The 23045-nt window shown below is 41.6% G+C and overlaps 1 protein-coding gene across 3 annotated transcripts in view; it reads right to left on the bottom strand.

The window, feature by feature from the left end:
• SMS (spermine synthase) overlaps nucleotides 1-23045 on the bottom strand; it is a 154381-nt gene that overhangs the window by 25463 nt on the left and 105873 nt on the right. Inside the window, exon 10 of one of the 3 annotated variants that reach the window (XM_075589361.1) lies at nucleotides 16845-21360. The exons of the other annotated variants lie outside the window; for them this stretch is intronic. Within the exon in view, the coding sequence (XP_075445476.1) occupies nucleotides 21289-21360 (72 nt within the window). The 3' untranslated portion in view covers nucleotides 16845-21288. Of the gene's footprint in view, nucleotides 1-16844; nucleotides 21361-23045 lie in introns of those variants that run through there. 3 annotated transcript variants of the gene reach the window in all.

Raw genomic sequence — 23045 nt, 5'->3', positions numbered from 1 at the left:
AGATGGATGGGCAAGCAAAGGGGTCAACCTATAGTCTGTAACTGGTATATATTTTTTTTCTACGACTTAAATGTATTTATTTTGAATTGACTTGTTTACATTTCTACATTGACGCATGTATGATAAATTTTTAATTTATTTATTTTTTAACATGGTAGGAATCTGTGGATCCTCAGGGCTGAACCACCTCGTCCCCTAGACACTTGCCAGTAAAGGTACCAGCGCTACGTCCTGGTTTTTAAATCTCCCTTGTCACTCGGACCAAAAGGAAGTCGCAATGTGGCTTCCTATTGGTCCAGGGGAGATTGAAATCATGGTTGTTTTCCTGAACTGAAAGCAAGTACCTTTATCAGCAAGTATCTCAGGAACTAGTGGGTCACCAAAGCTGAAAGCAGCACGGTTCAGTTCTGGGGACCCCTGGTTGTCATCCTACACAAAAAAGGAGCTAAAAAACAAAAAACACAAGCAGCCAGTATTGTCGCTTTAAGTCTTTTAAAAATAGTGCCTCCTTAACATAATCAGTACAGTATGAGCTAGTAAAAGCTTCCTGGCTATTATTATTATTTTAAATAAAGCAATAACTGCAGTTGAACATGACCCTCTAATTTAGTAGCTTTGAAACAGAACACCTACACATTAAATCTATTTGTTTGTTCTGTAGTACAGTGCTTATACTGTACCAAACTCTCTATACAAATACATGGCTATAAACGTTATCATTCTGGGTCAAGGATGACAGAATGCAGTCTTCTAATTACAGTACCAGTTGCTGGCTGGAATAATTACAAGTTCAAAATACAGCAAAGGTCTTTGAATGCAACTATGGGTAGAATTCCCAAAGTGTAAGAGTGAGTCAACAAGTGAGGTTAGTATCGGAAACATTTAATTACAACCTAAATGAACATGAATAAGACAACTAGTGCATTGACTGGGAGATGAGATACTATAAATTAAATGGCAAGGATTTGTTGTTAGATGTATTGGTTTGATTCTGTCTCCTGCATCTCATTCACATTGTTTAGTCAACTAACACACCAGATCCCATCATTTGCAATAACATGACAGTATTCATGCACAGAACACATTGCATACCAATTTTAATGCCAATGAAATAAGGTATTTCCAAATGTGGGCTTACGCGTTAAACTCCTAAAACCACAACAAGAACACCACTGAATTTTCTTTACATATTACTTTTCTGTAGGGCTAGTTCAAAGATTTCATGCGTTCTATATGACCTGTGTTATATGGTATCTCTCAGAAAATTCACAAACTGAGGCCATGTTTAAATGGCCCTGCACAAAATTCTTTTGACATTTCTATGAAACTTACATTTGATGGAGGGTTTGCCACTAATGTTAATCAGATGTAAAATGGGGGAAAAAGGAAAGAAACATTCCCAAATGTGTGATACTAGATATGACCGTATTGGTCATCCCAAGACTAGTTTGTCCAGAAAGAGCTTCAAAAGTACTAAATACGTTGGATAATCTTGCCATGGTTGATAAAAGGGGTAAGGGGAGGAGAGGAGCTCTTGCTACAGTCTGTAGCTAGTAGGTGATGCCAGGGGTATAGGTAAATAGAGCAACAAAAACTTGCCAAAGCAAGTGAAAAAGACCCCTTTAGATACAGCACTCGCCAAAATGAGGGTAATCTTGCCACAAAGAGGAGATATTTCTATTGGTTTACCCACCTCAGTTCCAAATCATCTATTCATTATACAGGATATAAAGCATACTTTTGGGATATTCTGTTTTTATAGTGCAAAGCTGAGTTATACACAGTTGATGATAGATCAACTTCCTTTTAAGTGAATACATGTGTAGTCCCCGGCTTATCACTATATTGAATAGAAGGGATGGATCTGTAGAAGAATGTAAGAGAAAAGTAGGAATCAATGAGTTCATAAACCATGGTCAAATGAAACATATGTAGGAGCTGATTAACCGTGGCACAACTTGATGCAGTGGAAAGATTTTTTTTAACTGTTTAGTGACCAGATTAAGTAAATTACCCTTATTATATAAGAAAACTGATAATACATTTCATCAAATATAACCCCTCTCCAAATGTAGCCCTGAGGATCACATTAGTGTTGTGTTGTTGCCTTTACAGTGCTATATTCTACAATTGCCAATTACATGGCCAACAGTAGACCGGTAGAAATCATTGCTCCAAAGAAAATCTAAGCTTTGGTGAGAATTCATTATACTATGAGAAACAAAGTGTCCCCTCAACTTGATGCATGATATAGGGAGATTAAAGCTCTTATTTTCCTCCCAAATCACCCTTGCAGAACTTTTTTTTTACATATTGGCCAGAATGTACAAAACGGTATTGGTAGTTTTTAGGAAAACATGTACTGGACAAATACCACAAACTTGGGAGTATTTGCTGCAGCCAAAAATGTGTCCTACTTTGCACAGTATTTTATTTCTGGGCTGTTTGTTTTTCTCACACAACTCAATATAGCTCTGCCTTTTAAACTGTTGACAACGTTTAGCAACTTCCGTGAATCATAGCAGCCACAAAACACTATGTAAGACGCTGCCGGATGAAGCAAAAAAGGAAAAAAAAAAACAAGTTTGTACAGGTAATTTACTATAAAAAGCTAAGGGGATAGATGGTATATAATTTACTTTAAGACAAAGTGATCTAATTTGAAGGTTCAATCCTAAATGGCAAACTACTGTATGTCCTGTCTATCCCTTTCCCTCCTGTCTTATTTCCTCCTGTACACTCAGCATGCCCCTTGTCTGCCATTCTCATCTCTGTGTTCCACCCCTCTCCTCCTGTTCCTCTCCTGATGCCGTGCTGTCCATCTCTTTAGATGTATACCCCATCTGCCGCCCTTTTCTTATCTCTGTCTGCCCTTATCTCCATTTCTCGCTCTAAGCCGACGTGTCGCTCTTCCACTTCTGTATTTCTTTCTTCTCTTTGTATCCCTTCCCCCACCCCTTAGGGGTTCTTTATTAAACCGTGATAGTGCCCCAATTGGCACTATCCCAATTTAATTATAAACCCCCCTTTTGTCTCTTCCTTCATTTGACCTCCCTATACAATCTTATATATCCATTTTCCTCCTTAAACCCATTGTCTCTCCCTACTTCCTGTCCCCCTGTGCTTCCTTGCTTATGGTATTTTTCTCCATCTCACGGTTGTGTCCATTAATGTGCCCCCGTTGCTCTCCCTGTGTCCCCGTATGCCCCACACAAAATGGATAGAGGTATGCGATGTCTTAGGAAGTAGTTCTGCAGTGTGGCATAGGATAAAGCTGTGGGAGAACAGATTCAATGAGTGATACCTGCAAGCATTGGCAGCAGAGCTTGATTGAGCCCCTTCTCACAGTTTCCCAAGTGCAGTCACAAGCAACTCCAAGAGGACTGGAGTAGTGGGTGAGATTTATATGACTATATATAGGACACACAGCAAGACTGTGGAGTTAGCAGTTCTACAGCTGTTTACATCTGGATTAGTGCCTGAGTGATTGAGATTAATGTGAAAAACAATGAAGCAATTAAAAGAGGAAGTTTGTAAGAACTAATTACAGGCAGGTGGAAGGGACAATGAGGAAGCATTAAAGTAGATACATTTAGAACTACACTTTAGAGCTGGAAAGAAAAAACCTCAAAAGAAAAATACCCATCAGGAAACAAGGAATGGATCAAAATCTTGGCACAGCCCCAATTTTTTTTTATTAAACTACAATGCTACTTTATATGGGGAAGCACCTTTAAACAAAAAGGCCACGTTAACAGACAAGCATTTTATAAACACCTCAAAGCAGCAATTCCTCCCAATTATATATATAATATTATTTTTTTTAAACCTGAACAGAGCTGACCTGTGGTACCCCAACCTCCGGCGACCCCTCATTTTTTCTGTTCCCGTTTTGAGACCGAAAACGTGAAATATGGTCATGAATGGAAAGTAGTCAATTCCTGATGGCGTTGCAACTTTTCATTGGCTGCGGGAGCAAGCCCCGAGCCCACAGCCATTGAATTCTTGCCAAGTGGACAAACCTGGTCGTCAAATCGGAACCAGGAGGTGGTAGGACCACGGATCAGCTCTAAAGGGAAAACCCAGTTCAGAGAAACTGAAACAAAAAAAAAATTGCAAGCAGCAATCTCCAGCAGAAGTCTATGCGAGTTCAACTCAGATAATGTTTACGCCCTGCTCTTTTTTATTTATTGTAATGTTTTTTTTTAATTTATTTTTTTGTGTTGAATATCATGATTTTCTTCATCTCCAGCTTCTAAGGTATAACATGGTAACCTACAGACTGCACTGGGCTCTGAAGGGAGATCCATTTTATTCCTGGGAACACTTCGTTCAGGATATGTAAGCATTTACATTTAAATATGGAGTACAGTACGTAAAAATAAAAATGGCGTTGTAAAGCGCAAGAAGAGATTCATTTAGAGGTGGTGGGTAAAAATCAGTGTAGAATGTTTTGACATTTTCAGTGACAAGGGTCCCCCAGCACTTCCACGTCATGGGATTGTTCATGGAGCGATCACATGATGCGGTTAAGTCACCAGATCCAGAAGTGGAGGGAGCAGTTTCAACCATCGGAGTGCTCAGCTCCATCACATTTATAAAGGCACTGCAAAGGTTTCACTCCTGTTTAGGACCTTTTTTTTCTTCTTTTTATTAAAAGTCCTTACCAGGGTTCGACAAATTATAAAAAATGCTACTCGCCAGACCAAAAAAAAAGGGTTCCCAAGGGAAAGGCAGAGTTGCAGACCTGTCTAAGACATGTGAATGTGCTCACAAGTGATATTCTTTATTGGATATATATATATATACACACACACATATATATATATAACATATATATATATATATACATATATATATACATATATATATATATATATATATATATATATATATATATATATACATATATATATATATACATATATATATATATATATATATAACAAACAACAGGGGGTGCCCAGTGCTACATACAAATGACAAAACATGCATGGTAATAATCACAAGAACTAATGCTTCAGTACTAATAATAATGCGAATACTGATAAAATATGTTTTTTTTAGTTAGATATTTTGGCCAAAGCATCATAAGCTTGCACACCAAATTGTCAAGGTAAACCATGTGCAAGTCCTACACTACACTGCATTCTGTTCCCTATACCTCTGTATGAGGGGGAAGAACCATAATAGCTTCCTTACCTGCAGCAAAATGAGAAGATCCACCATTAAAAAGGGGGATATACAGTGTATGGATATATATATATATAGTCAGATAAGGCAGTTGGCACTCCAATAGGTGCTGGTAAGCCACAGGTGCACGTCCCATATAGAGAATGTAGTTATACGTTACCGTTCCAAGGATTGGTAAACAAGAGACAGCACTCAATGTTGAAAATCAAAGTGTATTAGTGAAAGCAAAAATACATCCAGAAACCCAACGTTTCGGTCCTACAGAATGGGACCTTCCTCAGGGGGATACAAATGGCACCATTTGATGACGAAACGCGTAGGGCGTGGCTAGATTCTGGCCGCCATTTGCCCACAAGCACTGTTGCAGGTTGACTGTAGAACTTTGGCTCCCGTGTGCTGCTCTCCCGGCTTACAACCTCATACATTTGCTATACTGGAGGTGTCTGTTTCCTGGAGGGACCAATACGATGATACACTGAAGGCGAAGGACCCCTTTTCCGGTTCCGGTTTCACGGAGCTGATCCACGTGACGACGCCATTGATTGCGGACGGACGCTGGTGATTGAGCTGCATGGCACATGAGAGCCTATCTCATACACGCTTATATTTGCTGTACTTTTGTGAGTGGGCATTTGTTAGATTTTATGTTCATTCAATACATTTTTATTGTGGTAATGCACTAGGTGTGCGCCTGTTTCTTTCTCTTTCCTTTTATATATATATATATATATATATATATATATATATATATACATATATTATACATATATATACATATATGTATATATATATACATATATATATATATATATATATATATATATATATATATATACACACACACACACACACACACACACGCTTTTCTCGGTTTGTATTAAGCATAGAGTTTTCTGGCTGTCTCAGTGCGGATGGAATTTTCCTGATTATTATTTTGAGCCTGCATGCCTTTCTTTTGAATAATTGAGAAGGAGTTGGGAGATAAGTTCCTGTCTTCTATCAGAGCACATGTGGTGATATCTTGTGCCTGCTGAGTATAAAGTATGTTTTGTGAAAAGAGATAAAAGTGGGGTTTGTTCTGCCTGATGCCGATTTGAAAATAGAAAAAAAATTATTTTCTATTGATGTGGGTACACTTAATTATGCTAGCATGATATCTGCCATGCTGTTGTATTTTGAGCAGAAAGAAGCCTTCCCAATCCATGGCTCAGGGCTTACAGGCCCTGGCACTCTCTAAAGCTTGGATAATAATAATCAGATTGCTCCAACTGTGGCCTAGGATGGTTTCATTCTAATGACAGCACAACACCTACAATGGCTCACATTCATAAAATACCCATGCAACACCAAGTATGCATGTGCAAAAAGCACAAACTACATTTATATTTATATTACATGGATATTTACTTTATTATAAGCTTCTAACACAGCCCTCTTGTACAGTATCATGTTGTAACAGGGGAGTTATCCCTGTTCAGGAAATGTGCCTCTAATCCAGCAGTGTGGTGGTTAACTGCTGGTAGTCCATTAACCAACACCACCTGGCTGATTAGGTTTCTAAGAAAAACCTCCATTTGAGACAGGAAGGGAGATTGTTCCTCAGTATCACAAGTAGTGGGACTGACCATAGGAACAGATGTCTTGAGCCTGCCAGAAGAAAAACTGCACGCTGCTTGCAAGACACAGGGGAAAGCACTTCTGAACCTGAATCCTGATATAGCCTGAGGAAAAAGGCAGCAACACAGGAAAAGAGAAGACTTTCCCTCCAACTACAAGAAAACAGATAAGACTTTACTTTATAAGACTTTGTATCTGCACATATCAAGACATGCTAATCTAAAGGGAGTTGTAGACTGCATAGGTTTCACTAGACATACTCCCAAGTGAACAGAAGCTTTGTTTGAAGCACCTTACTTGAATATGTTTGGATGATTTCTTATGTTAAAGAAACAGGCGCAATAAAACCCTTATTTAATTTCACCTTAACAAGTCTCCATTGCATACCTCTGCACGCGTCCTCCTACACATGTGTTTTAATGTAAATATGTTTTGTTTCATCTTTTTGTTTGTATATCATTTTATTCTATACCACTCCCCCATAACACACTGATCTGCTCTATACACTAGCCCCATCAAATAAACAAATGTATTAGCACATTTACAGGCTTGCCAACAGCTTGTACGGGGCCCAGGATACTGACCTGGCTTTGACATGGGGCCCCGGATTGTTGAGCAAGGGGGTTGCTAAATGATTTGTTTTCTGGGAATTCGGCGTGCGAGCCCTTAGTACCTGTAGTGTTGATTTAGGGGATGGAGAAGGGCCAAGCGTCAAAGGGAAAGAGTGTCCAGGAAGGTGACAAACGAGAGCCCAATGGGGCAGCCGATTACCAGAAGTCGGGTCCAACTTCTGCATAGGCCAGGCAAAGCCGCCAAAGGCACCGGGTCTGGGACAGTTGTCCCGATTCTCCACCCTTTGACAGCCATGAATACTTAATAACAGAACAGATAGATGTGTTCAAAGTGGTATTTTGAAACCTGCACAGAATTCTAATATTAATTTACCATCTGCTGATTTAAGATGTTACACACTTAACTGTGTTTCTTTTTTTTATTCCACAAGTAATACACAACATAGAAGAAACTAAAACGTTTACAATTATCTGTAAGCTATTTGCAACGGATTCCATCCTCAATCCTAAAAGGCTGTTAATTGCTGTTAAATAATTTACGACGTTAAATAATTTACTGTAATTAGGAAGACATACGAGTGTGTAATAAGATACTGTAGTATAGGTTAATGGAATTGGAGGTTTATACGTCTACATAGTGTTGCCAGGTGTCCTGTTTTTAACCGGACAGACCGGTATTTTGCCGATCTGTCTGGTAAAAAAATGAGATGTTATACCGGACATGTATGTGTCCGGTATTTTCCCTCTCTGGACGTGCGCGCAGCAGGAGTGTGAAGGGTGGCCAGATGCAGCGTCCCCACTTACCTCCGATTCAGAAGCAGGCAGCAGCGTCTGGTAACCAGGCGTCATCCCCTTCTCCCAGCTATGGAGAAGACTAACCAATGGGAGGGCTCAACGTCATGCACAGCTCCCCCATTTGCATGCTGGGAAATGTAGTTTCCTCCCAGCTTTACATGTGGGAGAGGAGAGAAGAGTTCCACTCTGTCCCTGCCACCACAGGTAACATGTAAATAAAGGAGTATGCTGCATACCACAATGAAAAAATATATATACATACAGGCATACCCCGCATTAACGTACGCAATGGGACCAGAGCATGTATGTAAAGCGAAAATGTACTTAAAGTGAAGCACTACCTTATTTCCACTTATTTATGCATGTACTGTACTGCAATCGTCATATGCGTGCATAACTGATGTAAATAAGGCATTTGTAAAAGGCTCTATAGTCTCCCCGCTTGCGCACAGCTTCAGTACAGGTAGGAAGCCGGTATTGCTGTTCAGGACGTGCTGACAGGCGCATGCGTGAGCTGCCGTTTGCCTATTGGGCGACTTGTACTTACTCGCGAGTGTACTTAAAGTGAGTGTCCTTAAAGCGGGGTATGCCTGTACAGTCTACCGGTGCTGCTGGTTCAAGGAGTACCTGTCAGAGTAACTCCAGGGCAATACTCAGGAAAAGAAGGATCCAACGCTCGACGGTTTTGATTATAATTCTAATTTATTTGTGCCACACAACGTTTCAACCTAAATAGGTCTCTCTCAAGTGCCTAGTCACTTGAGAAAGACCTATTTAGGTCGAAATGTTGTGTGGCACAAAAAAAATAGCATTATAATCAAAACCACAGGTAGCATACCAGGAGGGGGAGAGGATGAAAAAGGAGGATGAGGAGGTGGTGAGGAAGGAGCATGATGATGTGGTGAGGAAGGAGGAGGGGGGTGAAGGTGAGGAATGAGGGGGGGGGGGTGAAGGCGGCAGAGGGATTCAGCCGGTTCGCGCGAACCTGTACCTAAATTTTCCTCAGTTCGCAGAACCGGTGCGAGAAGGGTGAAAGCAGAGCTTCTGCTAAGGGGCTGGGCAGCTTACTCCATCCTGATTGGCTGCTGCTGTTTAATGCAGCCAAACAGGAGGCGGTGGCAGGAGCCTGGGGGTGGGGCCAAAGAGCAGAGAAAACGCGTGCAGCAGAGAGAGGTGAGGCTGTGTCCTGTGTGTCTCCTGCATGTGTCTCTGTGGGTCCTGCCTGTGTCTGTGTGCTGTGTGTCTCCTGCCTGTCTGTGTGCTGTGTGTCTCCTGTCTGTGTCCTGTTTGCACTGGTTGCAGGCTGCACTTATTTTCAGTGGTTCCCCATGGTCTCTCTGCTCCCCCCCTGGTCTCTGCTCCCTCCCCCCTATCTCTCACCCCTGTGAGAAGTGAGGGGGTCAGGGAGAGATGTGAGTGGGTCAGGGAGAGATGTGAGGGGGGCTGGAAGACATGTGAGGGGGGCTGGAAGACATGTGAGGGGGGTCTGGGGGAGATGTGGGGGGGCTGAGGGAGATGTGGGGGGGCTGAGGGAGATGTGGGGGGGACTGAGGGAGATGTGGGGGGGGCTGGGGGAGATGTGAGGAGGGCTGGAAGAAATGTGAGGGGGGCTGGAAGAGATGTCAGGGGGGGCTGGGGGAGATGTGAGTGGGGGGCTGGGCAGATGTGAGGGGGGGCTGGGGGAGATGTGAGGGGGGGCTGGGGGAGATGTGAGGGGGGGCCTCTCTCTCCACCCCCCGTCTTTCTCTCCACCCTCCCGTCTCTCTCTCGCCCCCCGTCTCTCTTTCTCTCCACTTCCCCCTCACTCACCCTCCCCATCTCTCTCTTTCACTCACCCTCCCCGTCTCTTTCACTCACCCTCCCCATCTCTCTCTTTCACTCCCCCTCCCCGTCTCTCTCCCCCCCGTTCTCTCTTTTTCTCTCCCCCTTGTCTCTCTCTCTCCCCCCATGTCTCTCTCTCCTCCCACGTCTCTCTCTCTCCCCGTCTCTCCCCCCACGTCTCTCTCCCCCCCACGTCTCTCTCTCCCCCCCCCCTCACGTCTCTCTCCCCCTACATCTCTCCCCCCCCCTCTTCTCCCTCCCCCCCTCTTCTCCCTCCCCCCTCTTCTCCCTCCGTGAGAGAGAACCTGTTGCTAAACATTTTGAATCCCACCACTGGGTGAAGGTGAGGAAGAGAAGGGGGGTGAAGGTGAGGAAGGAGGAGGATGGGGGTGAAGTTGAGGAAGGAGGAGGGGGGTGAAGGTGAGGAAGGAGGAGGAGGGGGGTGAAGTTGAGGAAGGAGGGGGGTGAAGGTGAGGAAGGGGGAGGGGGTGAAGGTGAGGAAGGGGGAGGGGGTGGTGGTGTTAGAGGATGAGAGGGGTTGCCACAATCTTGGAAGTAGTGGGAGAGAAGCATTAAGTATAACTCACCATGTATGACTGCAGGTATGTTATTTATAAATGATCGGATCCGTTATGTATTTTTGTTCTAAATTTCACTCCACGTATGCACCAATTTGCACCATTTCATATTCTATTTCTTTAAAAATGCTGGGAGGGCGCTCAATCCCCAAACCCTGGCCAGATTTTTTTTTTTTTACGAAATAGAATATGAAATGGTGCAAATTGGTGCAAACTTGGAGTGAAATTTAGAAAAAAAAATTACATAACATTCTGAGAATTTATAAATAACATACCTCCCCACCGGCTTTTCCAGCACACCGCATTTTTCACCGTTGTGTCCAGTATTTTTTGAAAAGCCACCTGGCAACCCTAGTCAATCTACCAAAGTCCACTAATTGCAGTGACATGTTTAAGAGGTGTCATTTGGGTGAATTATACCCCTTTTACCCAAAGTATTTTTGAATAATGTTTTAATGTTAGACTTGGGAGGGGGTTTGATTTTCTTCTAGCTCCTCCCTTTTGTGTGATGTCGCTGTGTGCTCAGCAAGTGCAGGAATCCCCTCCTCTCCTCCTCCTCACCACACTTTAACTTTATTGGTTCTCTGATAACAGGGTGAGGTAAGGGTAAATTAAAAAAAAAACACTTGTCTGACAAACAATAAAAAAGTTAAACTCTTAAAAATATGTTTTCTGTCCGAAAAATGTGGGATTTCACCTTTAAATTGGTCTCCAAAGTTAAGTATGAATTAAATAACAATAAGTTATTTTGCGGCGTTCATCTAAATGGAGCTGGTAATAAAAGAACGAGGACTGTCCTTTGACTATTTCTTTAGCGTTGGGTTGTCTCACACGATGGAACGTGCCTTGTGGAGCCATGGGCAAATGTATTTAGTAAGCAAATCAGCAAAATAATCACATTGGGCGCAAAAACAAGAGTTACAACTACAATAATGTAACATTGCTATTCTTTTTTGATAATGATAAATTATAGGCATTGGGGAAAGAACACTTCTTGCTAGAATCATTGTAACTGGGTGAGGGAAGGGACTGAATAAGAGCACGGTTTTCTAAATTAATGGTTCTCATTTATACACTACAGGCTGCATCTTCTGTGACAATGACATTACCGAGAGAGCTCCTTAAATGCATGGCTACTACAGTAACTTGTTGCAAACACTACAAAGTGCGTCAAACATTGCAATCTGGTTAAGTAAACCACACCAGGGAGTTTGGGGTTGGGTAGTGCACAATTGCAGTACCTCTCTCACATTTTATATTTGCAGTCGTCAGTGAGTAAATAAACAAGGTTGTGCAACTAAATAAAATGTTAGTTGCACACAACAACGACATACTCTAAAGCAGGGGTGAGCAATCTTTCTCCACTGCACCCCCTGCATGCTCACGCCCCTCCTCCCTTACCTTGTCTCTGGCGTCAAATGACGTCGCAGAGAGGATAGTTGCAGAGACCTCATGCGATCCCCCGGCATTTTATTTAAATGTCTTGGGGGAAGAGCGCAGGGCCTCTGCAATCGCCGCGCCCCCTCCCACATAAAAAATCTTCTGCCCCACAGCTCTACAGTATATAGTGAACTCTGGTGCCTTGTATATTCAGTCAGTAACACGGAAACCCTGACAATAGTTTCTCTCAGGCATTAAGTGTTCATTCTCCACATTTGGGACACCGCCTGCTGGTCGAGGCCACCCTACACTCACGAAAGCCTGATCCGTCATAATTTTGTCACTGTTCCGTAATAGGTGCTACGGCAGGGGTGCGCAAATTGGGGGGCGCGGCGTTTACAGAGGCCCCACTCTCTTCCCCACAACATTTAAATTAAATGACGGGGGAGGCGCGAGGCCTCTGTAACTCTATCTTACCTGCTCTCAGCTGGCTCTTCGGAGACGTGTCGTCATGACAACGCGGCGGGTCAAATAGCAACGCATTGCCAACACAACGTCAAATGGACGTTGTGACATCATATGATGCCGCCTACACTGGCGACACACTTTATTCGAGCTCGGCTAGTCCCACGAATTCGGGTATACCCGGGTGTATTGAGGTTTGTGACTGTTTTCTGCCCGAGTGCATTGAGGTATTTTCCAGGCAGGGATTGAAGCATTTTATTCCCGCTGGCTGCAATACTGCAAAGTATATATATATATATATACTGCATTACAATTCATGAATTTATGCCATCTGGTAGACACGCGAAGCATTGCAGCCTATTAAATCCTAATCATTATCATTTAACAGATCAGCCGCCCGTCAGCCAGGCATGAGCCCAGGCTGGGAAGGCAAACGCAACGGGGCTTGTCAGAGGTGAGGAGCGGCGCATTCCAGGTATCTGCCAGGTACATACTGGGTATTTGCTCGAATAAAGTGTGTCGGTGCAGTATGCTAGAGAGCCAGTAAAGAGGGGGGGGGGGGTGCGATCGGTGGGGGGGGCGCAAACAAACGTTTGCGCACCCCTGTGCTAAAGTGTTCTCTTCTAGAGAAGCTCTGTGATACTTCCAGCACCAAAGGACAAGAAAATGACATGGGCCAGTCGTGCTACAGATGCCCATTTGATGACCGTCCACAGCTGTCACCTTCCAGGGCCTTCTCTGCAGCTGTCACCGTCTAAAGTGCACCCTGAATCGCACTGTTCTCATCCTCAGTAGCTGCCCTCAGATGTCGTCTTCCCCATGCCTTCTCTGCTCCGTTTTCAATACAGAAACACTGACAGAAATCCCCTGTGTAATAATTAATTACTGTGGGAAATTGCTTTTCTGGCCATGTTGATGGGGAAAACAAGTCTGGCGGCATCTGTACTGTATAGTGTCTTACATTCTCATACACATTTTTAATTAATTGGGGGCTTTAAGTCAAGCTCTCTTAAAGCAGCAGTTCACATTATTTATTTATTTTAAATGTAACGGAACAGGGAGAGTGGGTGGCTGATCCCCTGGGGCTGATCCAGTCATTTGACCATTTGGTGAGCACCCGTTTCCTGACCGTCCTGAGACTTTTTTAGTTTATTGTGCCGGTGCTTGACTTTAAAAAAAATAAATAAAAAACACCTATAAACATAGCTATGGGGTCAGCAATAAAATAACGACGTCACCTCTCAATGCAGCTTTCTATTGGCCACCGGTGCAAGGTCGACCCATGTGGTCAAATTATTCACCCTCTGTTCAGGTAATAGAAGCCAAATAACCTCTGCCCCCCCCCCCCCCCCCCCAAAAAAAAGAAAACAAGCAGCAAGAACTGCTGCTTTATTGGGGTACTTGATGAGCAGCATTTGATAATGCAGATTTATTAGACAGTGAAGTTTATGGAATGTCAGAGAGTGTGCAGTATGTTGGCAGAGATCTTTCCCACATACCTCAATAATATACAGGTTGCTTAATCCGCTCACTGACACTCACAAAACACTCCGGAAACCAGCAATATAGGAATCACAGGGGAAATTACCTCTAGTAGTGTTAATTTTGCGGGAAAATAACCATTGACTTCCCTTCATTCCTTTAAAATCGGTTATCGGTCGCAGCGGTGAGGCCAGGTCAGTCAGGGCGTCCACAAACCTCTAGCTCCCAAAAATTCTGATTGGTAAGTTTATACAGTTTTTTTTAAATATTTTTGTTGCCCCTTTCCGAAGTGGAATCGTACAACAAATTTTTGGTGTTCTCGTATATACAAAACCCCCAAAACCTATACAAGAAGAGAAAAAAAATGATATTTCATTTAAATAGGAGGTGAGCGGAGGCACAACAAAAATAAAAGTAATTTCGTAAAAATTACATCTTGTCGTGTAGCAGGCGAGGCTGGAATCAAAGACCACACTCCTTTCTAACTGAAAGTATTAACATTTCCAGGGGGAAAATAGATTGCGGTCTAGCTGAAGAAAACAGCATTAAAAGGACACTTCAGGGTTAAGAAGCTCTTGTATGGATTATGGCATGGAAAATGTGAACTGCTGACCACTGAAGCAATGAACTGATTCATTTCCTTCAGTCCTGTAAAAATGACAAAACTCATGTCTGCAATACAGCATAATGAAAGAATTATATCGTAAGGTTACAAGAACAACAAGACTTGCAATATTTAAGGGCCAAATGTGCCACAAAAGAAATGTACAGTAATTGGTTCTGTGTGTGAGAAAGTATGTAAACTCCCCCATATTGTTTTAATTAAAGGCAGACTAAATGTATGTTGTAGTTACTGTATATTGCTGCAGAGTCCTTAGGACCAACGATCTCATTCTAACTGCAATTTACAAAACCTCCCATCTACTGGGATTCAAGAGCAAATAAATAAAAAGACTGATACAGTATTACATTCCGGAGGGAAAAAAAGAACCCATCTTTCCCTAGGTTCCTTTGCTTTCATCACTGCAGTCAATAGGATGCTTTCTAGGCACAGGACAGAAAAGGAACTGCACAGTATGTCCTAGTTGGCACAAAAGACAGAAGGACCTGAATAGGGTGAATCTGCAAGTGCTATAGATATGGTCACAGAGAATAACTTCATAGGATAATCTAGAAAATACAAAATGTACCATCTATGCAATAGAAATGTAATGCATACCATCTGCTGCTCTAGTGATAGCATACGGCAAAGCTGCATTTATCATTTATATTTGTATGGGGATAGATCTTGCACAGAAAGTACCCTACAGCAGGGGTGCGCAAACTGGGCGGCGCAAGATTTTCTGGGGGGGGGCGTCAGTTATAGAGGTCCTGCGCTCTCCCCCAAGGCATTTAAATTAAATGCCAGAGGGCCACACAAGGCCTCTATAACACACTTACCTTACCTTCCAGCGATGCGTTATTATGGTAAAACGGCCGAGCTATGAGGGGGGGGGTGGGGGGAGGCGCGAGCCGCAGAGGTGAGCAAGCAGGGGTGCGCACAGGGAAAAGTTTCCACACCACTGCTCTACATCAATGATTCCATCCAATGCCCTAATATATATGTTTTTTTCTTTTCATTTAAGAAATATAGGCAATTAAACAAATCTAAAATTCTGTAAATGGTAGAGGTGTCCTAACCGTTGCCATTTTCACAAAGTGGCACTGCACTTGTACGGAAAATTGTTTACTCCTATGCTTTTTGTTCTTACAGCTGAAATAAAAACGGCATTGACTTCAATTACCAATGATATTGACGCAAAGGCTATTCGATAAGACACAAATAAAGCACCTACCTGGAATGTCATAAAAAACATACTAGTCTTCAATTCCACAAGGTTTGTATACAGGAAGACGAGGACAGTAAGTTGAGGTGCAGGATTTTCAAACACCTACTGGATTCCTACTTATTTTAGGAAGACTAAAATTAGACCAGTTACAGCCTGATTGTTACCATACCATTATGGCTTCACGGCATCTTACCAACTCATAAGAACATTTTGAAGACACAGGACTATCTAGACATTTCGCTAAAACACTTTTTGTTTAAAAGTTAGTTTCCCTTTATTCCCCAGTACCAAAACGTGTTTCTTTCTTTTTTTTTAAATCAGTACAGTCATTCACAAATGTAAAATATATTTTTTTGGACCGAAGTTTCCATAGAAGAAAATCCATTGATTGTTCTCCAACGCAGATACATACAAAATTGCATGAACAATTAAAATTACCTCCTTAGTGTAGTAATTGATAAAACACTAGTATCTATTACAGCAGGGTCCCCATCGCGGTGCCCGCAGGCACCATGGCGCCAACCAAGCCTTTTGAGAGAGCTCGCGACCGCAGTGCAGCTGACAACTTCAAAAGTTAAGGGGACTTACCTTGAAGTGCGGCCCTCCTCCAGGAACATCGTGGCATAATAACGTCATGGCGGCATGTGATGTCACACTGTCATGGCAACGTGGCAAATGATGCCTCCCACTCTTCAATTTAAAAAAAAAAAAAAAACCTTCCCCCACCTTGCCCTCCCAAGCCAAGTGTGTGTGTGTGTGTGTGTGTGTGTGTGTGTGTGTGTGTGTGTGTGTGTGTGTGTGTGTGTGTGTGTGTGTGTGTGTGTGTGTGTGTGTGTGTGTGTGAGTGCGCGCGCTTTTGCCTGCCACTCTTTCTTGAAGAGTCAAGTGTGAACACAAAAAGGTTGGGGACCCCCGTATTTCAGTATGGATGTTAAAAGAGACAACTCTCCAGAGAACCTAATGTTTGGTAGATACAATTATGTTGCAGATTTTTGTTACACACTTCAAACCTACTGTACGCATAATCTATAATCATCTTTACAATCTCCTTTATATTGTTACAACCATTACCTGGTCATATCGCAGAAGTGTCAGTAATTATTTGTGCAGAATGGTTTATTAAGTCCAGTACAAAAATATCATCGTTATCCACTGAACAGGATGCAACAGCTGTTTTTTGCATTCTTGCAAAACATAGTGGAAATATGTGATTCATTTTAATGTCAAACGCAATACATATATGTTATGTACCTTTTAAAAGGCCCCTGCGGATTGAGGAAATATGGGAAAGAATGCTAAAGTATTTTAAACGCTGATCTAAGAATACAGTTTTAATGGATGACAATAACAAGACAAAAATACATTTCAGTGTACACCAAAACATTATGATTAACACAAGCTACACAATTTAAGAAACCAATTTATGCATGTGAGGCGGGGAACCAGAGAACGACTCGCATTGTTGTAGAGGCTGGCATTCTGGATTTCTACACTCTGAACACCACAATAAAAGGAATAATTACGATTTCACACTGTTTTATTTTAGTAAAAACAAAACCATCAGACCAATTAACCTCCTGATTGAAGTTGGTGATTTGGTGGCTGCCATGATGTAGGAACTGAAATATTAAAATAATGCGTATGAAAATGCAGTATGGTTAGCCAGCACAATGTGACCTGCCTTGCACTGGCAGTGAGGTTGTTAACCATTTGGTCCATATTTATAAAGGTCGGAACACCCAATTCCCATTCCATTGCTTAAGTAAAAGATGTGGTTGGGGGGTCTGTACAAGATTTGGTCGATCTACAGTATACGTGTTATTACAGATGCCATAATAGTGATGCTAATCTGGTGTTTGCTATTCCAAAAGGTGGTTTTAAAAGAGTCTAATTTCTAGGAAGAGAGTGACAAATGGCTGTCTGGAATCCCTCTGCCCCACCCCTTACAGATCATGTGAGGATCTGGGATTTTACGAGAAGTTGGGTTTAAAGATTCATGTCAGAGGCTCACAAATTAAGATTCATCTTGGGGATTCACTGGATGTGTGTGAATCTTGCATTTCCTCATGATGCCTTTGGGAACATATTACAAGACATTTCGAGTTATCCATTCACACGACTACTAAACAACATATAGTATATCAAGACCGGACAGTTTATGAAATAAAAGGGAATAAAACAAATCCATATATGTCTATATCACCAAGTGCAATCGTTTGTTTAAGCACCAACAGTTTATTATATTCAATTTATCATTGGATAAGTACCGTCTTTGAGCTCTAATTGAAGTGACTGTCCTTCTTGTCACACACGTTTTACCACCTTGTTTTGTTAAATTGGGATTGTTAGATTTATGTATTTTTCTTGGAATAAAAGGACCAAGGACTCCTTAGATGTAAGCCCTCAAGGTTGCTCTACAACTAATCCTGATGATGGTAATGGAATTTGGTTGCTATGTGCCCTGCCTGGAGGTGAGCGATAACTGGGCGCCCATTTTGCTATTAAGGCAGCAATGCTATATGTGAAGGTAGGGGTAGCTGGGGGACCTAATAAAGATAAATCCCAGCTATTTACCCCTAAATCCATGTAACTTGGCCAGCTATGTAAGGCTTATTTCAGCCAAATGTAATTATATATCTGGGGGAGAACAGGAAATGTATTTCAAAGCCTGTATTCTTTATTCCCTGTAAATGCAATCCCCCAGTGAATCAACATTGTTCTGTGATGTGATGTGATTTGGGCTAGCTGTGTGTAATTGTAAGTCCTGTCTTTTACATAATTACCTTATGTCTGTATTTATGCCTGTGTTAGAAATTCCTCCCAGATTAGATACCTGGTATTGTGTGGTTATGGAATTAACATGCAAGAAAGTAAATTAGATACTCCCGTGTCACTGTCATTTCTATGGAGAAAGACTAAGTAATTCACTTAGTTGAAGCTCTCTATAGAAATAGATCAGAACAAAGGTAGGGGATTAGTTACATGAATGAGTTATTAGGTCTGAGCCCCAGGAACTGGTTCTCTTGGCTGGCTGCCTTGCTCAATGTTAAAGGATAGCCACCAAGGAGAATTTAAGGAACACTGCTGATCAGTCCATCTGAAGTCATCTCTGGGAAGGCGTGTGGAGACCATCTGAGAGACACTCTGGGAAGGAGTGTGGAGTTGGACTGTGACCAGCTGGAGGTTCATGTCAGAGTGGCTGCTGTGTGCAGCACTCTGATATCCTGAAGCAGAGAAGCGGACAGGGTAAACCCATTTGAAGTGGGTCCCTGCACCTAGGAAAGGTCGAACTAATTCCCCCGACCCCCGTAAGTGTGTATATTTTTGTATTCTTGTGTGTTTACGAGGGTTTATCCAAAATAAAACTCATTTTATTTCACTGCCTTGTTTTGCCTGTGACTGATCCCTTAATTATAAATGGTGTTAAAAGATCTGGTCTACCGTGACACTATATTCCCTCCCTTTTTTGTAATATATTTCAAACATGTAACAAAGTATAATTCTAACTTCTTACCTAAGTTGGCAATCATTTGATGCTCCAGTTATAAATCTGTAAAAGTCCTGATTGTGTGCCTAACAAAATGGCTGCCTTTTAACTTTGTGCTGTAGTCTGAAATGCTGCAGCTGATATGTAACAACATATTACTATGTGTAACACTATTGTTACAGCTTTCAGAGTAATAGTCAGTCTGCTATTTGGAACACGCAACACGTCTGTTTGTGATACTTTGCTGTCAAAGTGCAGAGCTGAAAAAGGTGTGTGCCAGTCTGTTTCAAAAGAGGAAGTGGATAGAACTCTCTAAATGATTGCTGTAGCAACCAATGGATCAGTACATTATTTTTTTCCATTAACAATGGCATTATGAGTTAAAAAAAAAAAGCAGACAGTATTATCCAATATTACAGAATGGATTTATTTAAAACATTTTAAAAAAATAAAAAAAAAAAGGATTTTTCACGTTTTTGCTTTTTTAACCCCTTTCACAGACGGACTTTTAAGTGAGCCTGTACGTGACAGTGGTACTGGTGGAAAAAGTTTAGGCTATTTCAAAACTCTTTTCTACAAACAATTGCAGATGTGCTTGAATGGGAGTTAAGACTGGATTCGGTACGTAAATGGGTTATTCATCAAGGCATATCCACTACATTTCCTTTTCCACCTGGTTTTCCGATGACGAGGGATCAGGTGGGGATTTTAGGGGCCACTCTCCACCTGAGAAACGGTTACAAGTTGCTAGACGCCTAGGACATGACCCTTTGATAAAGTGCAGACGGCGAGAAACGCGTCAGAGGCTTCTTGTTCCATTCCAGTTTGTTCGTGCTATGTGTTTTCAATAAATCTTAATTTTTACCATACTGACTCCAGCCCTATCAACATTGCAGTGCCTTGCCTCATCATCTGCCTTTCTACTATCTTTGTTAAATATAATTTCAATGTTACTGATTGTTTGATAAACACAATGCCACCTAGGAAAGGTGCACTCTCCAGGTGCTGTGAACTGAAGAGAAAGGCTCTCCTCTCTCATTTGTTTCAAAAAGGAATGCATTGCAAACATGTGATCGCAGCTACCCAAGAAATGAAGTCGTCATACTCCCAGATGTGTAGCCAAACTCTAGTAAGAAGCTTCTTAGTCAAGTTTTTTTTTAAAAATTTGACACTGCATTGGTTAATTGTTTCAGCAAAAACAACAAAATACAGATAACCAGAATTTGATTACAAAAAGAGGTCCATGTTAGACTGAAGACAATGTAAATTTCCGTGAGATTATCCTGCTCGTGTCAATTTAATGCCAAAGTATAATTTTGATAATCTGATCCCCATTAGTGACAAGACTCTCCTGAGATTTAGAGGCATAACCCGCATTAACGTACGCTATGGGACTGGAGCATGTATGTAAAACGAAAATGTACTTAAAGTGAAGCACTACCTTTTCCCCACTTATCGATGCATGTACTGTACTGCAATCATCATATACGTGTATAACTGATGTAAATAACGCAATTGTAACAGGCTTTACAATCTTCCCGCTTGCGCACAGCTTCGGTACAGGTAGGGAGCCGGTATTGCTGTCCAGGACGTGCTGACAGGCGCATGCGCGAGCTGCCGTTTGCCTATTGGGCGCTATGTACTTACTCGCAAGTGTACTTAAAGGGAGTGTCCTTGAACCGGGGGTATGCCTGTACAGCATTTGGGTTGGCAGGCTGAAGACATTGAAGCCTGCCCTACACCTCACTACTAACAAGATGATGACTGAAATGTATTTCCTCAAGTAGTAAAAACAATGATCAATAGATAACCAAACTCAAACGGTTTTGGGAATGCTCAGATAAAGAATAGTGGTATTGTCACAGACCTGCACATTCAAGCTTTTACGCCTGGTAGTCCTTTAAAAAAATGTAATTTTTGCTAATCCTGATTTTCTAACTAGTGATGATTGAGGCTCATAATACTTTTACAATTAATTTGATATCGCTGCTTTTTCCCCCCGATTTTGTGCCCTACATACTGTACAGACAGCAAATATAGACAATATAAATTGTAACACCGCTATTGTTCTATACACAAAACGCACATTTTCCTCTTTGTTCTGTCGGGAAGTGATATCTGCTGATGAGGTGATTTTTTCTCTTGGCATGTAAAAAAAGAAATAAAATTTAAAAAAATAAAACATGTAAATTCGTGTTCAGGGACATCAACAGAACGAGACAGCATTCAAATGCTTTAAAAATAAAAATAAATAAAAAAATAAAAAAATTGTTTTCGACTTTCCTAAATTTTACTGAATTTCCGAATGACAGAGAATAGTCTGTACACTCAGGCTACGTGACTTTATTAAATAAGCTTCTCTTCAGTCCACGCGGTTTATTAGATTTGATGCAAATTGTTACCCAAAAAACAGACAAAGATGAACAATTTGACACACACAGATGATGTAAAATAGGCAAAATTCAATAGGTTAATTCAAGCTAAGCTATGGATTTTTAAAATGCTTCCCTTAGCGTCATCTTATAATGGTTATTCTGAAGAACCTTTATGTGGGATTTGAACCAATGATGCCTGGAGTACTGGGGTCTCCTAGTTGTCAATTATATAGAGCTTGGATATATAAAATGACATATCTTTGTTACAGAAACTAACTTGCATATCTGTTACAGAGACTATAGCATAGTAAGCAAATGCGGGGACATATTTCCAGTGTCTTTTATATAAAACTGGCAGAGCACACTGCATTCCATCAAATAGAACAATACAGACACAACAAATCCCGGCACAGGAGAGCCTGCGTGTCTACTATTCTGTTTTGATTAAGGATTTGATGAAGAAAATGCCAAGTAAATGTCAGCTCAAGCCACGGAGTGCAAATGAACAATTTGTCTTGTGAGTAATGGGTGCAGGCAGTGGGGAATCCTTTCTAGAGAATCAAGCAATTCTGCCTCCCACCCGTCATCGTAACATACATAGTATATTTGACTGAAAGATAATGCACGGTCAATTCTTTGGGCTCTTGCCATTTATTGTGCTGATACAGGAATGTCCAAAAATAACCCTAATCAAAAAGGTTGTACATTCCTCGGAGATATTAATATAGTCTTGATATGTTGAAAGGTTAAGCCTTTGGGGGCCCCACGACATAGCTACAGTACAACATCATGGGGTCCGACACCCCAGAGGCTCCATTACGTAGTTGCCAAGTCAATCTACTTGCTCGTTTTTGTAGGGGTGATTGTAAGATCGCGTTCTTCCCAGAGTAAGGAGGGTGACTCCATGGCGGAGCAATCACTTTAATTTCAATATCTTTCATTATTATAGGCATATTCCCTTTTAAGCAAATGTTATTGAACTCTTCTGAGACTTTAAAAAAAAAAAAAAAAAAAATTACATTTTATGTAGATAACGTTTTACATGTCCGTCCCAAGGTTATCCTTCTTTCCATCATAAAACACAACTATATTTTAAGGTAACTGGTTGAATTACTGAGTGTTTTGAATAAATAAACCTTACAAAATTCAGTTTTCACATTGCAAACTAAACTAGTGGCCGTGTGTGAACATCCCCTAGCCCAGGGGTGCGCAAACTTCTGGTGCTGTCTGCTCTCCCCCAATTGCTCGCGCCCCCCCCCCCCCCCTTTACCTTTGTGCCGGCATCAAATGAAAGCCGCGGGGTCATGTAACATTCCCCCCCACCACCAAAAAAAATCTCGCCCCCCACCCCTGCTCTAGCCCAACTTGATCCTGCGTTAGGAAGCCAATAAAGAGAACAAGAAAGGAGAAAGGACTTTGCCTGTGCAAACTCCTGGGCAGCATATAGAGAT

This window comes from Ascaphus truei, chromosome 3 (genome assembly GCF_040206685.1).
Source record: "Ascaphus truei isolate aAscTru1 chromosome 3, aAscTru1.hap1, whole genome shotgun sequence".
Classification (NCBI taxonomy): domain Eukaryota; kingdom Metazoa; phylum Chordata; class Amphibia; order Anura; family Ascaphidae; genus Ascaphus; species Ascaphus truei.
Note: the sequence above shows the minus strand (reverse complement) of the source record. Positions and strands in the feature narration are given on the sequence as shown.